Source organism: Balearica regulorum, chromosome 12 (genome assembly GCF_011004875.1).
Source record: "Balearica regulorum gibbericeps isolate bBalReg1 chromosome 12, bBalReg1.pri, whole genome shotgun sequence".
In the NCBI taxonomy this organism is placed as follows: domain Eukaryota; kingdom Metazoa; phylum Chordata; class Aves; order Gruiformes; family Gruidae; genus Balearica; species Balearica regulorum.
The window spans coordinates 2639855-2653037 of record NC_046195.1 but is presented as its reverse complement, the minus strand read 5'-3'; the positions used below and the strand labels follow the sequence as shown (position 1 = coordinate 2653037).

The 13183-nt window shown below is 53.0% G+C and overlaps 2 protein-coding genes across 2 annotated transcripts in view; both read left to right on the top strand.

The window, feature by feature from the left end:
- LOC104640441 (cytochrome P450 1A4-like) overlaps positions 1-13183 on the top strand; it is an 87803-nt gene that overhangs the window by 25024 nt on the left and 49596 nt on the right. The gene's annotated exons all lie outside the window — the stretch shown is intronic.
- On the top strand, positions 156-13035 carry SCAMP2 (secretory carrier membrane protein 2). The gene is made up of 9 exons (XM_075764991.1): positions 156-312; positions 5224-5304; positions 5968-6057; positions 6730-6847; positions 7512-7640; positions 8181-8340; positions 8846-8947; positions 10626-10743; positions 11487-13035. The coding sequence occupies exons 1-9, from the start codon at positions 256-258 to the stop codon at positions 11631-11633; spliced, it is 1002 nt and encodes a 333-aa protein (XP_075621106.1). The 5' UTR covers positions 156-255; the 3' UTR covers positions 11634-13035.

Here is a 13183-nt window from a genome sequence, read left to right as displayed (position 1 = left end):
CTATAGGGCGCGGCCCCGCCTATAGGGTTAAGTCCCGCCCCCCGCGCTATAGGCGGTGGCCGCCGTTCTGACGTCACGAGGCCCCGCCCCTCGGCCCCGCCCATCGCGGCGGGGTCAAAGCGCCTGCGCGGTGGGGGTGTGTGTGTCCTGAGGTCACGTGGCTGGCGGCGCAGGCGCCCCGCTTGCCCGGAAGTGCCTGGTGAGGCGGCGGTGGTGGCGGCGGGAGCTCGGAGCGGAGCTGCGGGGATCGCGCCCATGTCGGGCTTCGACACTAACCCGTTCGCCGACCCGGTGGACATCAACCCCTTCCAGGTGGGTACCGCGCCCGGGCGACCCCTTCCTTCCCCCTACCAAGCCTTCCCCTGGCCGCCGCCGGCGGGACGTGGCATTGACTGAAGCGTCGCTGGCCAATGGTGGCACCGCTTCTCCCCGCCGTGGCCAATCAGGGAGAGGGGGCGGGATTAGGAGGGGGCGTGCTGGGGCCTGGACCCCCCACCCGGGACCGGGCCTCCCCCCCCCCTCCCGGCACCGGGGCCGTCGTCCCCCCCCCCTCCCCGGTCTCGCTTATCCCCCTCTGCCCGTGGCCTGGGGTTCCCCCCCAGCTTCGGGGGTCCCCTCTCCCCCTTCTCCAGCCCCCCCCCGGAGCGGTGTACCCCAGCCGGGCCCACCCCGGCTCTGCCCGCAGGCGCTGGGGTCCCTTCCCGCTTCCCCCCCCCCCCCAACCCCGATTCGAGGAGGGGGTCTCACATCACCCCCATGTCCGCTCCCAGTCTCCCCCCGCCTCTTCAGGCTTTGGGGAGGGGGGGTTCAGCCCCAGCGGTACCCCCTCCCCGTTTCAGGGGATGCCGGAACACTTGTGGATAGCTAAAATTGTGGAGATATTTAAAATAACCCGGCGAGGGATGTCTCTTGGCTGCGTTACGCGGTGGTCTGACCGACCGCTGGGTCTCTTTAGGGTCTGTTTTTAACGTGCTGTAGCATCAGCTCTTAAAACTGAGCCCAAAAAGTAAAAACGCACCTTTTGGTTCTGGCTCTTAGGGGGTCAAAGCGTGGGGTTCCCTTTGAGGGTCCTAAAGGACTTGGTCTCCTTTTCAGTGGGTTTTCACTCTGGGATTAACCTCCGTGTTCAGAAATGTGGGGTCATTTACGCAGGGAGTTGACCGGCAACAGCCTCTCGGACCCAACTCGCACGGCAGCGGTGTGGAAGCGAGCGTCCGGGCTTTGACTTTCATCAGTGAGCAACTGCGGACGCTGCTTTACCTTTGCCGTTTGGCTGGGTCGTAATCTGCAGGAAGGGCTGATTTCCTGACCTCTGATTTTTGTGGTCAAGCTAAAGTGAAACTATTTGGTGATGGGGCTCAGCGTTTTGAGGAATTAAAGTGAAATCGGAAGGGAAAAAAAAAAAAATCCTTTCGCTACCTCACCGTCATTTTAACGTGTTCTCGTGCGGCTCAGGAAGGGTTTGGATGATTGCGTTCCTGTAATATTCCTTCCGTGGCAGGGGGGGAATATGGGGTGGCTCGCACCTACAGTCGCTGTTCCTGTAGGGATTTATTGCTTTGGCACTGAGGAAGTAAATATTCTGCTGCTTTATGCCTATTATACTGCCCCGGTATCTGACCGAACAGGGCCGTGCTTGCGCTTTACTCACTGTTTAAACAAAAAAAAAGATTGGACGCGATTTACAACAGGTAACTCTGATGTCAGGCTTGCTTTTTAATGAGGACAAACGTACGTCGTGGATGCCCCCCGGCTCTTTGCCGATACAGCCGGTCTTTGTGGCAGGTTTTATATCCTCCTCTTGGGAGGATGAGGTTTTGTGTTCACCTTTATCTGTGTTTTTTGAAGAAAAACTCCCCCCCCCCCGGTCATCAGCAGCTGGACGTGAGGAATCTCCGACTGCTACTGCCCGGAGCCTCGAAGCCTTGTCTGTCCGATTTAAAAACGGCATCTCACGATGTAGGACAGCGCTGCCCTGGTCTAGTAAATCTGATAAAACAAGCCCGTTCCCTGCCGGGGTTTGGATCCACGTGCTGGTGCGGGGCTGGGGGCCGCTCTGCCCGCCCAGCAGGTGCCGACATCCCCTTCCACGTGCTCTGGAGATCTTGCCGAAAGACTAGAAGCGTCTCCGCCCTCCCAGCCTTGTCGCGCTGATGATTATCTCTTGGGCAGAGCACCAGGGCTGTCTTTCCTTGTTGCGGATCCCAGCGTAGCGTTTCTTAGTCCGCAAATCCTGACGTAACTGGGGATCTTTGCCTTTAAAGGAGACTTTGTTCGTGATGATCAATAAGCTTGGTATAAAATAAGGTGGTTTGGTCCCGTTACAAATACCTCTGGCTCATCCTGCTGTGACTTATTCTAACTGGTTAATAAGAGATGATTAACTGCCTTCGTTTACTCAGTAACCTGCTACAAGTGGCAGCTCCCTCCAAAACTTTAACGCAAGCTTCAGACGGGGCTGGAAACTTCTGTCCTCTTTAGAGATATCGATAACAAAATCTTTGAGGTTTCTCTCAATGCATCTTCCAGGCAGCCCTCTGAGGTCCCGTGCCGGTGGCTGATCGCGGGGCTGGAGATATTTGGGGCGGTTACTGCGATATTTAGACAACGGTGTAGGAGTTCATCCGGCAAGTGGGGGATCTGCTCGCTGGCATTCTGCAGATCGATCGGATAATTGACTTGCGAGCACGAAATTTGTGGCCGGACGTATTTATTAAATCAAGCGGAACAGCTGGAGAAGTAAGAGACCTTCCAGGTGCTCAGGCTTTTCCTTAGCTCTGAAGCAGGAAAGAAGTTGAGGAGAATTGTTTGAGTTTAACTGGGGGTCTGAAGAACTAAGTCCTGCAAAAGGAAAGGCACGTGGGGCCTTGGGAGCAGAGGAGAGTGCCGTTACTTCCTCAGAGGAGAGGGAGGGCCGGGTAACGTGGCTTCACGTGCTTGAGTGGCTGAATTAAGTCCCCGTTTCCACATTTCACAGCCTAAAGGATCAGGCTTGTGCTTGTTTCAAGACTGTTGCGTCGTCGCTTGCAGGAAATAACTGTAAAATGTGAAGTTTGTGGGCAACTTCTCGTTCATCTCCTCCACGTTCCTCTTGCTTCCTTATCCTTCGTGCCGCGTAGTCCAGGCTCGCGGAAGCTGGTGCCTTTGTATCCCCCCCCTTATTTCACAGCTGCTGTTTTCCGTCCTGCCCTATCCGGGGCACAGGGACACATGTCCAAACACACTTCAGCTTTGTTGCAAATTCCGTTCTCTTCGTATATCTATTGTAGCCACGCTTGTACAATAGCAAGCGAGTTAAGCCGAGCTGCCTTGCCTTGGTCACGCTACCTAATGAAGTAATTTATTTCTTTTTTTTAAAGCCACGCGATAAGATCAGAGGTCGTCTCCCTTTGAAACAGAGCTGTCCTGCAGCTGGAAGCAGTGAAACGGTGGTGCTGCTCTTCCTGCCCTGCTCAGGCAGCCCGCCCTTTCATGAGCCTCCACTAAATTTAGGAGCTTTCTTTTTGAGTGGAGGTGAGCGACAGGAAGAAAAAAAAATAGTTTTGCCTCGGTATTGTAGTGTTTCTCCTTGTTTCCGAGCGCTTTCCTCCCAGTTTGACCACTGAAGCTCTTCAGATGGTTATGTAGCTTTTACTTCCTTCTTCCCATACCATGAAGGGAGTTTGTCTTCCTTGTGCCATTGTCTTCTGCTGGACTTCAGTCAGGCTGGGACCTCGCCTGGTCTGGATTAAAGGGTATCGTGCTAGTGCACAGTAGCTATCGCGCGTTAACTGATTTATAAGCTTGTGATGACAGCGTCTGTGAAACTGGTTAAGTTAAAGCCTCCGGAGGAGCAAGTAGTGACATAAAACCCATGCCTTGAATCCTTGCAGTCCTTATTTCTAGCGTGGTGGTTTGGCTGGTGCTCCCCGTTTTTTCACAGCCGTGCCCGGCTGAGGAGTTGTACTTCATCAAGCAGCATCCAAATCCTCGCCCGAGATCCCTCAGCTCACGGTGATTCATAAACTAGTGCGACCTGTTGGCGGAGGGAGTGCCTGCTATCGAGGAGATGTGTGAGGTTACTCATTAACTGTTCCATATGCGTCTTGCTCAGCAGAAGGCTGCGCTAAAACCCCGGGGAATGGCTCCAGAAGGTTTCAGACAACCCAAACGTCTTCTGGTTCGGTCAGCCTCGATTGCTTACTCTTACCTCGTCGCAGCTTCAATTGCTTCTAACCCCATTAACCACTAAATTAAAATGACTGAGCTCAAGACGTGAGTTGCTGGGGGAGGGAGGGATTAAAAGCCACCTTGTAATGCTGGGTTTTGGTTTTGGTTTGTTTTTTTTTACCCACACCCAGCTATCAGGTTGCCAGGCTGTTCTCGCAGTAGGATTTCCGAGTTCAAAAAGTACCTTGTTTCTGTAATTAGTCAAGGGAGAAGCACTCCAGAGGTCCATGTCTGGCTATCAAAGAGGGATCTTTTTATGGGAAGTAGTGTGTATGAAAGAGAAGATAAAAATAGCTAAGGTAAGGGAAGAAAGGCGTTTTCAGTAGAGGTGCAGAGAGCCTTTTTTTAAATGATTGGACTATTTGATAGAGACGAGTGGGAGATGCTGTGAGTACAGGTGGAAAACTTCCAAAAGGAATTGGTGTCACACCTCCAGCTCAACTTCCCTGGGTGTTTTACCTTTTCAGAGTAATCGTTGGCATCTCAGCTTGCCTGGTCCAAATGCCCTGGGGTGGCAGCTGACACCTATCAGCCAACACCAGTTGTACCTGGCAACTGGTTTGGTGAGGCTCTGCTGCGCTGTGTGGATCCTCGCTCGTTTTTGTGGTGCAAGTGAGATTTGGGAGGCGATGCGGGGTGTCCAGCAACGTTCTCAGTGTGGGTGAATGAATTAGTGTCCTGCTTTGAGTGCTTGGAAATTAGGACTATAGGGGTAGTAATCTGCAGAAAGGGCTCCTGTGCCAAAAAACATGTTTGTGATTCTTCAAATATACCCCTTGGCTGAACAGGAGATCGCTTCTGCCCACAAATTTTGCCTTGCTGATAGTCATCTCCGTGGTTATTTAAATTCATTGCCAGCCAATGAACTTACCATCCACCCGTGCCAGGGGCGCGTTTTGCCCCATCCTGTTCCTGGTTAACAAGCGGATAGAGGGCAGGCAACGCGGACAACGTCTAAGCTAACGAGGACCTGTGTCCGATGCCGATTTGTCTTTGCTCTCTCTCTCTTTTCAGGATCCCTCGGTGACACAGCTCACAAACGCTAGCCAAAGTGGCTTGGACGAATTCAACCCCTTTACTGAGAGCTCCCAGCTGGTACGTGTCACGTGTCTTTGCACTCGGCGGTGGTTTTAGCAGTGTAGAAGGTCCCCTGGTAGGCTCAGCTTAAAAAAAAAAAAAAAAAGCAAGCACGAAGCGTTCGCAGCTGATTTCCCCACCGACAGTAGCTCATTGCGTGCGTGGTGAGCTGCGAGCGACTGCTCCTGCACTGGAGTGCTAATAAACTCTCAGCTGGAGCTCTCCGCTCGCATGGAACAGCTTCTCTCAAAGCCGCTGCTGGCTCGCCGTAAAGCTATGTGAAGTGTGAAGGGGAAGATGTTTTGTGGCAGGACGCATCACTATTTGTTTGGTCTCTGGGTTGGGAGCTGAACTGCAGCGGCGATGTCATTGATGGTTCGCTGCAAGAACTTCATTCTTATTTCCTGGCTGCTGTCGTGTGTGAGATGGGAAAAGGAGAACAGGAAACCAGGGTAAAGCAATAGTTGTGGTGCAAACCACCGATCAAAATCCCTTTTTGTTTCTCCTTTGCCTAATACCTGTAATCCTCAGGTGCGTTAAGGCACTAACAAACTTTTGAAAATGTGGAGCTGCTTCCTGCTGGTGCTTTCTGGTTTAGTAGCGCTAAAACTTAAACTATTCTTTGCTAAAAGCAGCAATACGTAATATCTTTTTGCCTTGTTTCTTGTGATTTCTATGCAGACAAATGCAGCGCGGACGACACCAGCCACGCAGCCCTCTGGCCACTCGCAGCCTGCTGTTCTGCAGACGTCCGTGGAGCCCACTCCCCAGGTACAGCTTCCCCTCGCTGCCGCCTTCCCGAGAGATGGGCTGGAGAGCGTGAAGGAGCTCCCGTGGGTCTCTGGAAGCCGGCGGGAATAGGAAGGGAAGGGAATTCTCTGGGGTTGGCTGTGGGAAGCTGCAGGGGATCTTTAAACTTGCATTTGGACCTGCCTTGCGAAGCAGATCACTGTAGGGAATAAATACACGCGATTCTTTTTATGCCTTTTCCCTGCCCCTCTGGTGGCAGAGCTCGTTTTGCCTTTTGTCCTGTGTGCTCTGGCTTCCCTCTGCGAACACCGAAGTGTTTCCTGCCAATGCTTTTAGCTTAATTCTGGTGGCTGCTCAGTCCCGCTCGGTTCCAGGAGTGTAAATGCAGTCTAGCTATACGTTGCAGCCACTGCTTAAACTGGCTTGCAAGTACCTGACAGCCCTGTCTTCCCGTGGGATGAGAGAGGAACATCCGGGTAGGGATCTCGGTCTTGATTTTGTCCTCCGGCAGGCAGGCAGAATGCCTCAAGATCTTTCAGATCAGCCGCGGGTGTTCAGCTTGCAAATTGTCCTCGACTCTTGCTGTTGAATTTGCCTTTGCTTCCCTCCCGGTTTGGCATCTGGTGTGTTTGCTGATGGTATTGCCGCTGCCTCGGTTAAGGAAGGACTTACCTCTTTCTCCCCTTACTTTAGGCCGTGGCAGCGGCAGCACAGGCTGGGCTTCTTCAGCAGCAGGCAGAACTAGAGAGGAAGGCAGCTGAGTTGGAGAAGAAGGAAAGGGAATTGCAGAGTAACGCAGCCAGCATTAATCGTGAGTAGTGTGCAAACTCTTTTTACGAGCCGCGTGTCTTTCCTCTAGTCCTTCGCGGCTGCGGCAGCCCTCTTGGGACTCAGTCATCCCATAGCTTACAAGGTGGGAAAAGAGCTCAGAGACAAGATGCTGGAGATGAGCTCTGGTGGGTCTCTACCCTCAGCACCTGCACGTGGGCACCTTAGATGCTTCAGCCACCGGTTTCGTATCCGTGTGCGAGCTGTGGTGTGATGCTTCCGCATTAAGGCTTTTCACCGAGAGCAATAAAGCTTTTTTTCCCAGTCTCAAGGCTCTCTTAACCACAGCAAAACAAGATCCACGCCCCCCCAATCTTGGCTTTAAATGGCTGAATCGGGACTTGTGGTGCTGTGCGGCGATGGCCGTGATGGCCCTTTGGCCGTTGCAGGGGAATTCTGCCTCCCACAGAGGAAAGCCCTCCTTTTCCACAGAGGAAAGCCCTCAAACCGGGCCGGTCCACTTCACTGCTGCCAGCGGAGTTAATGCCTCCCTGCTGCGCTGCCTGCTCAAACCTGCCAAGAACTAGCCTCTCCCAAGGTTTTAACGTCGGTGTGAATGAATGGCTGCTTGTAAATTGTGGCGTGCGAAAAGAATCTTTCAATGAGAGAAGAACAAGCGAAGAAGTGCTCCTTTCTCCTTTCTGCAGCGAGGCAAAACAACTGGCCGCCTCTCCCCAAGAAGTGTCCGATCAAGCCGTGTTTTTATCAGGATTTTTCTGCAGACATCCCAGCTGACTACCAGCGGATATGCAAGATGCTGTATTACTTGTGGATGTGTAAGTAATAGCTTGAACCGCAATAAAAATTCTTTCTAAGAAGATTCTGTATGAAATGCTGAGCTTTGACATGCAGTAAAATTCTGTAGGTGTTGTCTGCAAGGGTAAAATAATGTCTCTTTTCCCTTTTTTTTTTTTTTTTTTTATGAAGGCAAATGTAAAGGACTCCAGTACTTTGGGAATAGCCCATTTGTAACAGAAATTTGATTGTTTTTAATGGAGACTTTAAGAACTCTCCTGAGACCCCGAAAGACAGGGAATAGCGCAATTCAGAGATCGGGTGCAAAAGAGAATCTGTCAGTTTTGGTGCTCTGAAAAAGATTTAAGATCTGGTTGTAAGCAGCAGGATCAGATGAGGTTCTTAGGTTAAGCTCTGTTTCCCTTTCAAGGGAGAGAAGGAAATGAGATGGCCCAAAGGCTCCTTAATTTCTGCAGAGCTCCATGTGTTCAGCGGGAGATTAGGGATGCTTGGAGAGACGTCTGAGTCTTCCAAGAATTTATAGATGTATTTTTTTTTTCTCTCTCTCCCATCCCAAACAGTGCACTCGATTACTCTGCTCCTAAACCTGCTCGCTTGCCTGGCGTGGTTCACAGTCCAGACGGAAAGAGGAGTAGACTTTGGTCTCTCGATCCTGTGGTTTATTTTATTCACCCCTTGTGCCTTCCTCTGTTGGTACCGACCAATTTACAAGGCTTTCAGGCAAGTGCTATTTTCTTCTGTAACTGGGATGTAGCTTTTAGCGGGAGGAGCTTTGGTTTTATCTGTTCCGATCGTGTATTGCCTGCAGGATTTTTCCAGCTCTTTGCATAACATTAAATAGATCAAACCCACTTGTTCCTAAACATACTAGAACTATCTGATAGAACTTGATTATGGTGGACCTTTTCCATCTTGAAATCCAAGCCTAGCCAATCCTAGGGTCCTACTCCTCATTAATTGCTGAGAAACCGTTTGGTACGCGAATGCGTTGAGCTCAAGGAAGCTGCCTTCACCCCATCCTGCGCTGGGCTGGGTGGTGGTTTTGCGATACGCAGCGGACATGCTGCAAGTTGTAGTGCTGCCCGAGTTCCCTCTGAAATCACCTCCCCTTAGCGGCTTTCCCCGGGAGAAAGGGCTTCACTGAAATTGCTTCCCTCCCCTTAGAGAAGGGAGTTTGCAGGGATCACGCGCCTGGGTTTCACTCCTGCCGCCATCTCTCCTGCAGGTCTGACAGCTCCTTCAGCTTCTTCGTCTTCTTTTTCATCTTCTTCTGCCAAATAGCAATCTACATCATCCAGGCTGTCGGCATTCCTGGCTGGGGAGACAGGTAAGCTTGGCTTCGCGTGTCACGGCCCTGCACGGATGCCTTCCCTCACCAGGGCTGTAACTGTCAGAAGCTTTGGGGTCCGTTTCTGAGAGCTGTCTGTTCTTTCTCCTGTGGTTTTCCTCTCTCACCTGATACACAGCTCTGGCAGATCCCAGCTGGGCTGCGCCTCTCTTCCCGTCCTAGTCCCAGCAAAGGCACGTACCTTTTCCTCCAGTGCCAAACGGAGCCCGTGGAATCTTCTCCGCCTCCCCTGCTGCCTTCCCCCTCACTTAAAACACGTAATTCTTATCCCTTCTTGACGCTGAGCCTCTAGTGTTGACCGCATCTGCCTCGTGTTACAACGGAGCCCTTCCTGATGGAGGCTGTGGTGGGGGAAATCTCTGACTGGGTACAGCTTCGCTGCTAGCAGCCTGATTCTGTCCCCAAAGTCTTCCTGAATTTCCCTCGAGCGTCGTGTCGGTGTGCTGTGCTTCAAAAAATAAGCAGAGAGGGTTTTACCCTCGCCCTTTCTTGATGGCATCGTACAGAGGGGTGACTCTGGGCTTCTGGAGTGGGTCCAACAGGCCTCTTCTCAGCAGTTGCTCCCTGCAGTGAAAGCACCGGTTTTCTTTTCGCCTTGCTGCGTTGGCCGCAGATCAGATTCCCGAGTTACTGTGAACAGTGAAAAGGTTAACAGCTAGTGGTTTTCTCCTGAGGGGGAGCCTTCAGGTGATGAGCTTGGCAAAACTGCTGTCTATTTTTGCCCGCTGCCTGCAGAACGGCCATTGGGCAAAGCTGTCCTCGTGCTCCCTCCCCTGCGAGCTGCCTTAGTCATGGGGGACTGGGAGGGGGCACTCCGTTTTTAGTCTGGCTTTGGAGAGCGTGCGTTGAGCTTTCTGCTACGTTTCCTCAAGCCAGACAGCGCGTTTATTTTTGGCTGTAGTGCATGGTGTGTCTTTTCCGCTTCCTTGTAATGAGCAAGAAGTTGTGCAGCACATCAAACGGGACGCTTTGGCTCACTCGATTCCCTCTTTCTTGGTGACACACGGGTTCTCCGGTGTAGCAGTCGGAAAGATTCCTTTCTCCAGCCCCCCAGGAGGGTATTTTGAGTGAGGCGTCTCGGTATTTTCGCCCACATCAAGCCCTGCTAACTCTCAGCATCCGCCCTACCCCTTCCCTTCAACAAGGACCAGTTTTCTCCTTTCTGTAATTCTAACTTCATCCCTTTCTTTTCCTCCCCCTCCCAACACTTAACATCCCTGGCCATGCAGAGCTGTCACGGTGACGTGTAGGTCTAGGCTCCAGGTCTGCCAGCGGATCCCTTCCAATTTAGATGTCCCAGCCTATCTTTACATTACTCGGCTGAGAAGGTGCCCGGGGAAGTGACTTGATCTCTGACGGCGCCGAGGATGTTGATTTTGCTGCTTCAGGGGGGGTGGGCTGGGGCCCAGGGCTGTAACGCAGGTGGGGTGAGCACGATTCTCTTTTGTGAAGAGGTGGATTGCTTCTCAAAATGGTAATGGGAACTGGCCCCAGAACGAGCGCCTGGATGAGCTCTGGGTCCCTGTTTCCCCAGCCGTGGTTTCGCGCTTCCCCGTAACCTTCTCCCAAAGGCTCTTGCGCGACTGTCGGTGCCTCTCCTCCTCCCGTGGCTCCAATGCTCGCCGTGCTCACCCCGCTCTCCTCTCTCCCTTCGCAGCGGATGGATCGCGGCACTGTCCGAGCTGCACGGGAACCTGGCCGTGGCTGTTATCATGATGGTGGTGGCAGGATTCTTCACGCTGTGCGCGGTTCTCTCGCTCTTCCTCCTGAAGCAGGTGAGTCGCTCGGAGGCGAGGTCTCGGCCGAATCGCAGATCTGCAGGTCGGACTGCTCCCAGGGTATCCTGGGGTTGCCACCTCCTTGGACACTGTCCCAAATTTCATTGACAACAGACTTCCTGCACCTTCCTTTAGCTTGAGGTTGAGCAGAGGAGGCCATTGCTTCGTTCGGGTATCCAAGGCTTTACAATCGCTGCTACCGCAGTGTTGTGAGACTTCTCAAAGCCTGGCGGGACCCAAACCCGCTGGCTCCCGAACACAAGCTCCCCCTTCCTCCTTCTGATCGACCCCACGAGGGTTGTTTTTCCGCTATTAACGGCAGAAATGCAGCTTTGGGGAAGGCAAGGACAGGCCGAACTGGTCCTGTTTCTATACCTTCCTCCTCCTTTTCTCCTAAATCGTACCTTGAAGGAAATACCTGATGCTTGTAGCGGCAGGTCCCGCGAGCGTATGTAAATGCAGAGGTTAAGCGTCCATACCATCACAGTGCGGGGAGAGGAGGTTTTTGGTCCGATAGGCACCGTTTTGCTGAGAGCTCCGCGTTTCCCAACAAACGAGGCTCTCCTCGAGCAGCATCGCGTGCCGGATGACGTGGAGCCGATGGCTCCAGCCCATCCTCTCCGGGTGTCAAGAGAGCTGGTTAGCGACGGGGCTGAGGAGGAGCGGGGAGAAAAAAAGCGAGGCGTGAGCAGCAAACCCACAACTGCATGCTGATTTATTTTTCTCCGTCCGTTTCCCAGGTGCATTCCCTGTATCGGCGTACGGGAGCCAGTTTTCAAAGGGCCCAGGAAGAGTTTTCCCAAGGCATCCTCACCAACAGGGGCTTCCAGAACGCAGCCGCTGGGGCGGCCTCCTCAGCTGCGCAGAGTGCTTTCCGGGGAAACTAGCCCTTCCCGGGCTGCCTCCCCCTCGCTTCCTCTGCCATTGTCACCCCAACCTTCATTTTTTATTTTTTTTTTTTCTAAAGATGCACTTTTCGGGGGTACCATGTTAGCTCTGTGATGCCGACTCCAGATGAGAAGAGATCTGGTTTGTTTTGGGATTTTTTTTTTTGAGCTTCAGCTGGCCTACGTTTATGACAATTAGTTTTCCCTGTCTTGTTTTAGGGTGCGGGGAGACAGGGGAGACATTCTCTGAAGCAAATATATTTCTCTATCCAGGACATGCCGAGTGTTTGTCTCTCTTCCTCCCCTCGCCCTGTCCGTAGCAGGAAGGCTAGGGGAAGCAGGTTTTTCGATTTTACTCTCTCTTCTATTGGCCTTTGCTATGAAGATTTTGATTATCTGCTGTTTTGGGGAGGGTTTTGTAACTTGCATGTAGTTTATGTCATTAATTTTAAGAGTGAAAACTGTACTTTTGGTTTATTACACTTACACGATGCTGCATTTTGACTTCTTAACCGCCTGGCTTCCTACGAGTCGGGGTAACGTGGCATGAAGGAAAACCTGGGAGCAGAGGGTGGGTTAGAGAGGAGGGAAAACTTTCTCCTTGTCGTGTGTGTCCCCCCCCAGCCCTGTGGCAGACTGCCCCTCTCCTTCCACAAGGATCCTGGGGGGTTCCTCTGCCCTCCCGCCAGCACCCACCGCCCTGGGCACGCAGGGAGGGAGAAGGACTCAGTGGAGGCAGAGTCTTCACTGTGGCCTTAGAGCAGGGGAGGGAGGAAAAGGGGAAATTTTTATTTTTTTTGTTGTTGTTGTTCGACTCGCCAGCCCCACTGTTGCAGAGCAGCGGCGCCGAAGACGCTGGCTCACCCACCGCCCCGTGCCTGCGACGTCCTTCTCCAGCTAACCCTGAGAGCCTGCCAGCCTGCAGCATGAATGAATTCGTCTCCAGGGACAAATCCCTCCCTGCCTTCCTCCTCCCACCTGTTTTTGGGGTGGTTTGGGGTTTTTTTTCCCCCCCCGTTCATCCAGGAAAGAACCAGTTTGATGTGTGTTTACCTTTGAAAGCTGCCTCCGGAGATGGGATGTCCTGTAGGTGCCGGTTGTGACCAGGCGTGATGAGGACGGTTTCCCCTGCCTGCATATGGATGCTGGAGGGCATTTTGACTTGTGAGGACCTAATTTCTGCCTTGCCCCTGGCTGTCCCCTCCTACCCAGCAACGGGGGGTGCCATTTCGTGCCCCCCATCCCTCGCTGGCAGGCGCCCTCCCACCCTCCTCTGCCAGAAACGGGTGGCTTTACACCCCCTTCTTCCTCTATTATTAAGTTCCCCCCCCCCCCCCCGGCGTCTGATCTTTTCATGTTAAAAAAATAATAATTGATAATAAAAGTGGAAATGTGCGCCAAACGAAGTCTCCGTTCTGCCTGCGGCCGGGGGGCGTGGCCGGGAGCGGGGGGGCGTGGCCGGGAGCGGGGGGGCGTGGCCGGGAGCGGGGGGGCGTGGCCGGGAGCGGGGGGGCGTGGCCGGGGCACGCCGGGAAGGCGGAAGCGGGGCC

What these genes read in the sequence shown, in the direction of transcription:
- SCAMP2 (XM_075764991.1), top strand. Translation starts at nt 256, where the DNA reads ATGTCGGGCTTCGACACTAACCCGTTCGCCGACCCGGTGGACATCAAC. An exon ending in TTACTGAGAGCTCCCAGCTG is followed by an intron (nt 5,305 to 5,967) that starts GTACGTGTCACG and finishes ATTTCTATGCAG; the next exon opens with ACAAATGCAGCGCGGACGAC. An exon ending in CCGTGGAGCCCACTCCCCAG is followed by an intron (nt 6,058 to 6,729) that starts GTACAGCTTCCC and finishes CCCTTACTTTAG; the next exon opens with GCCGTGGCAGCGGCAGCACA.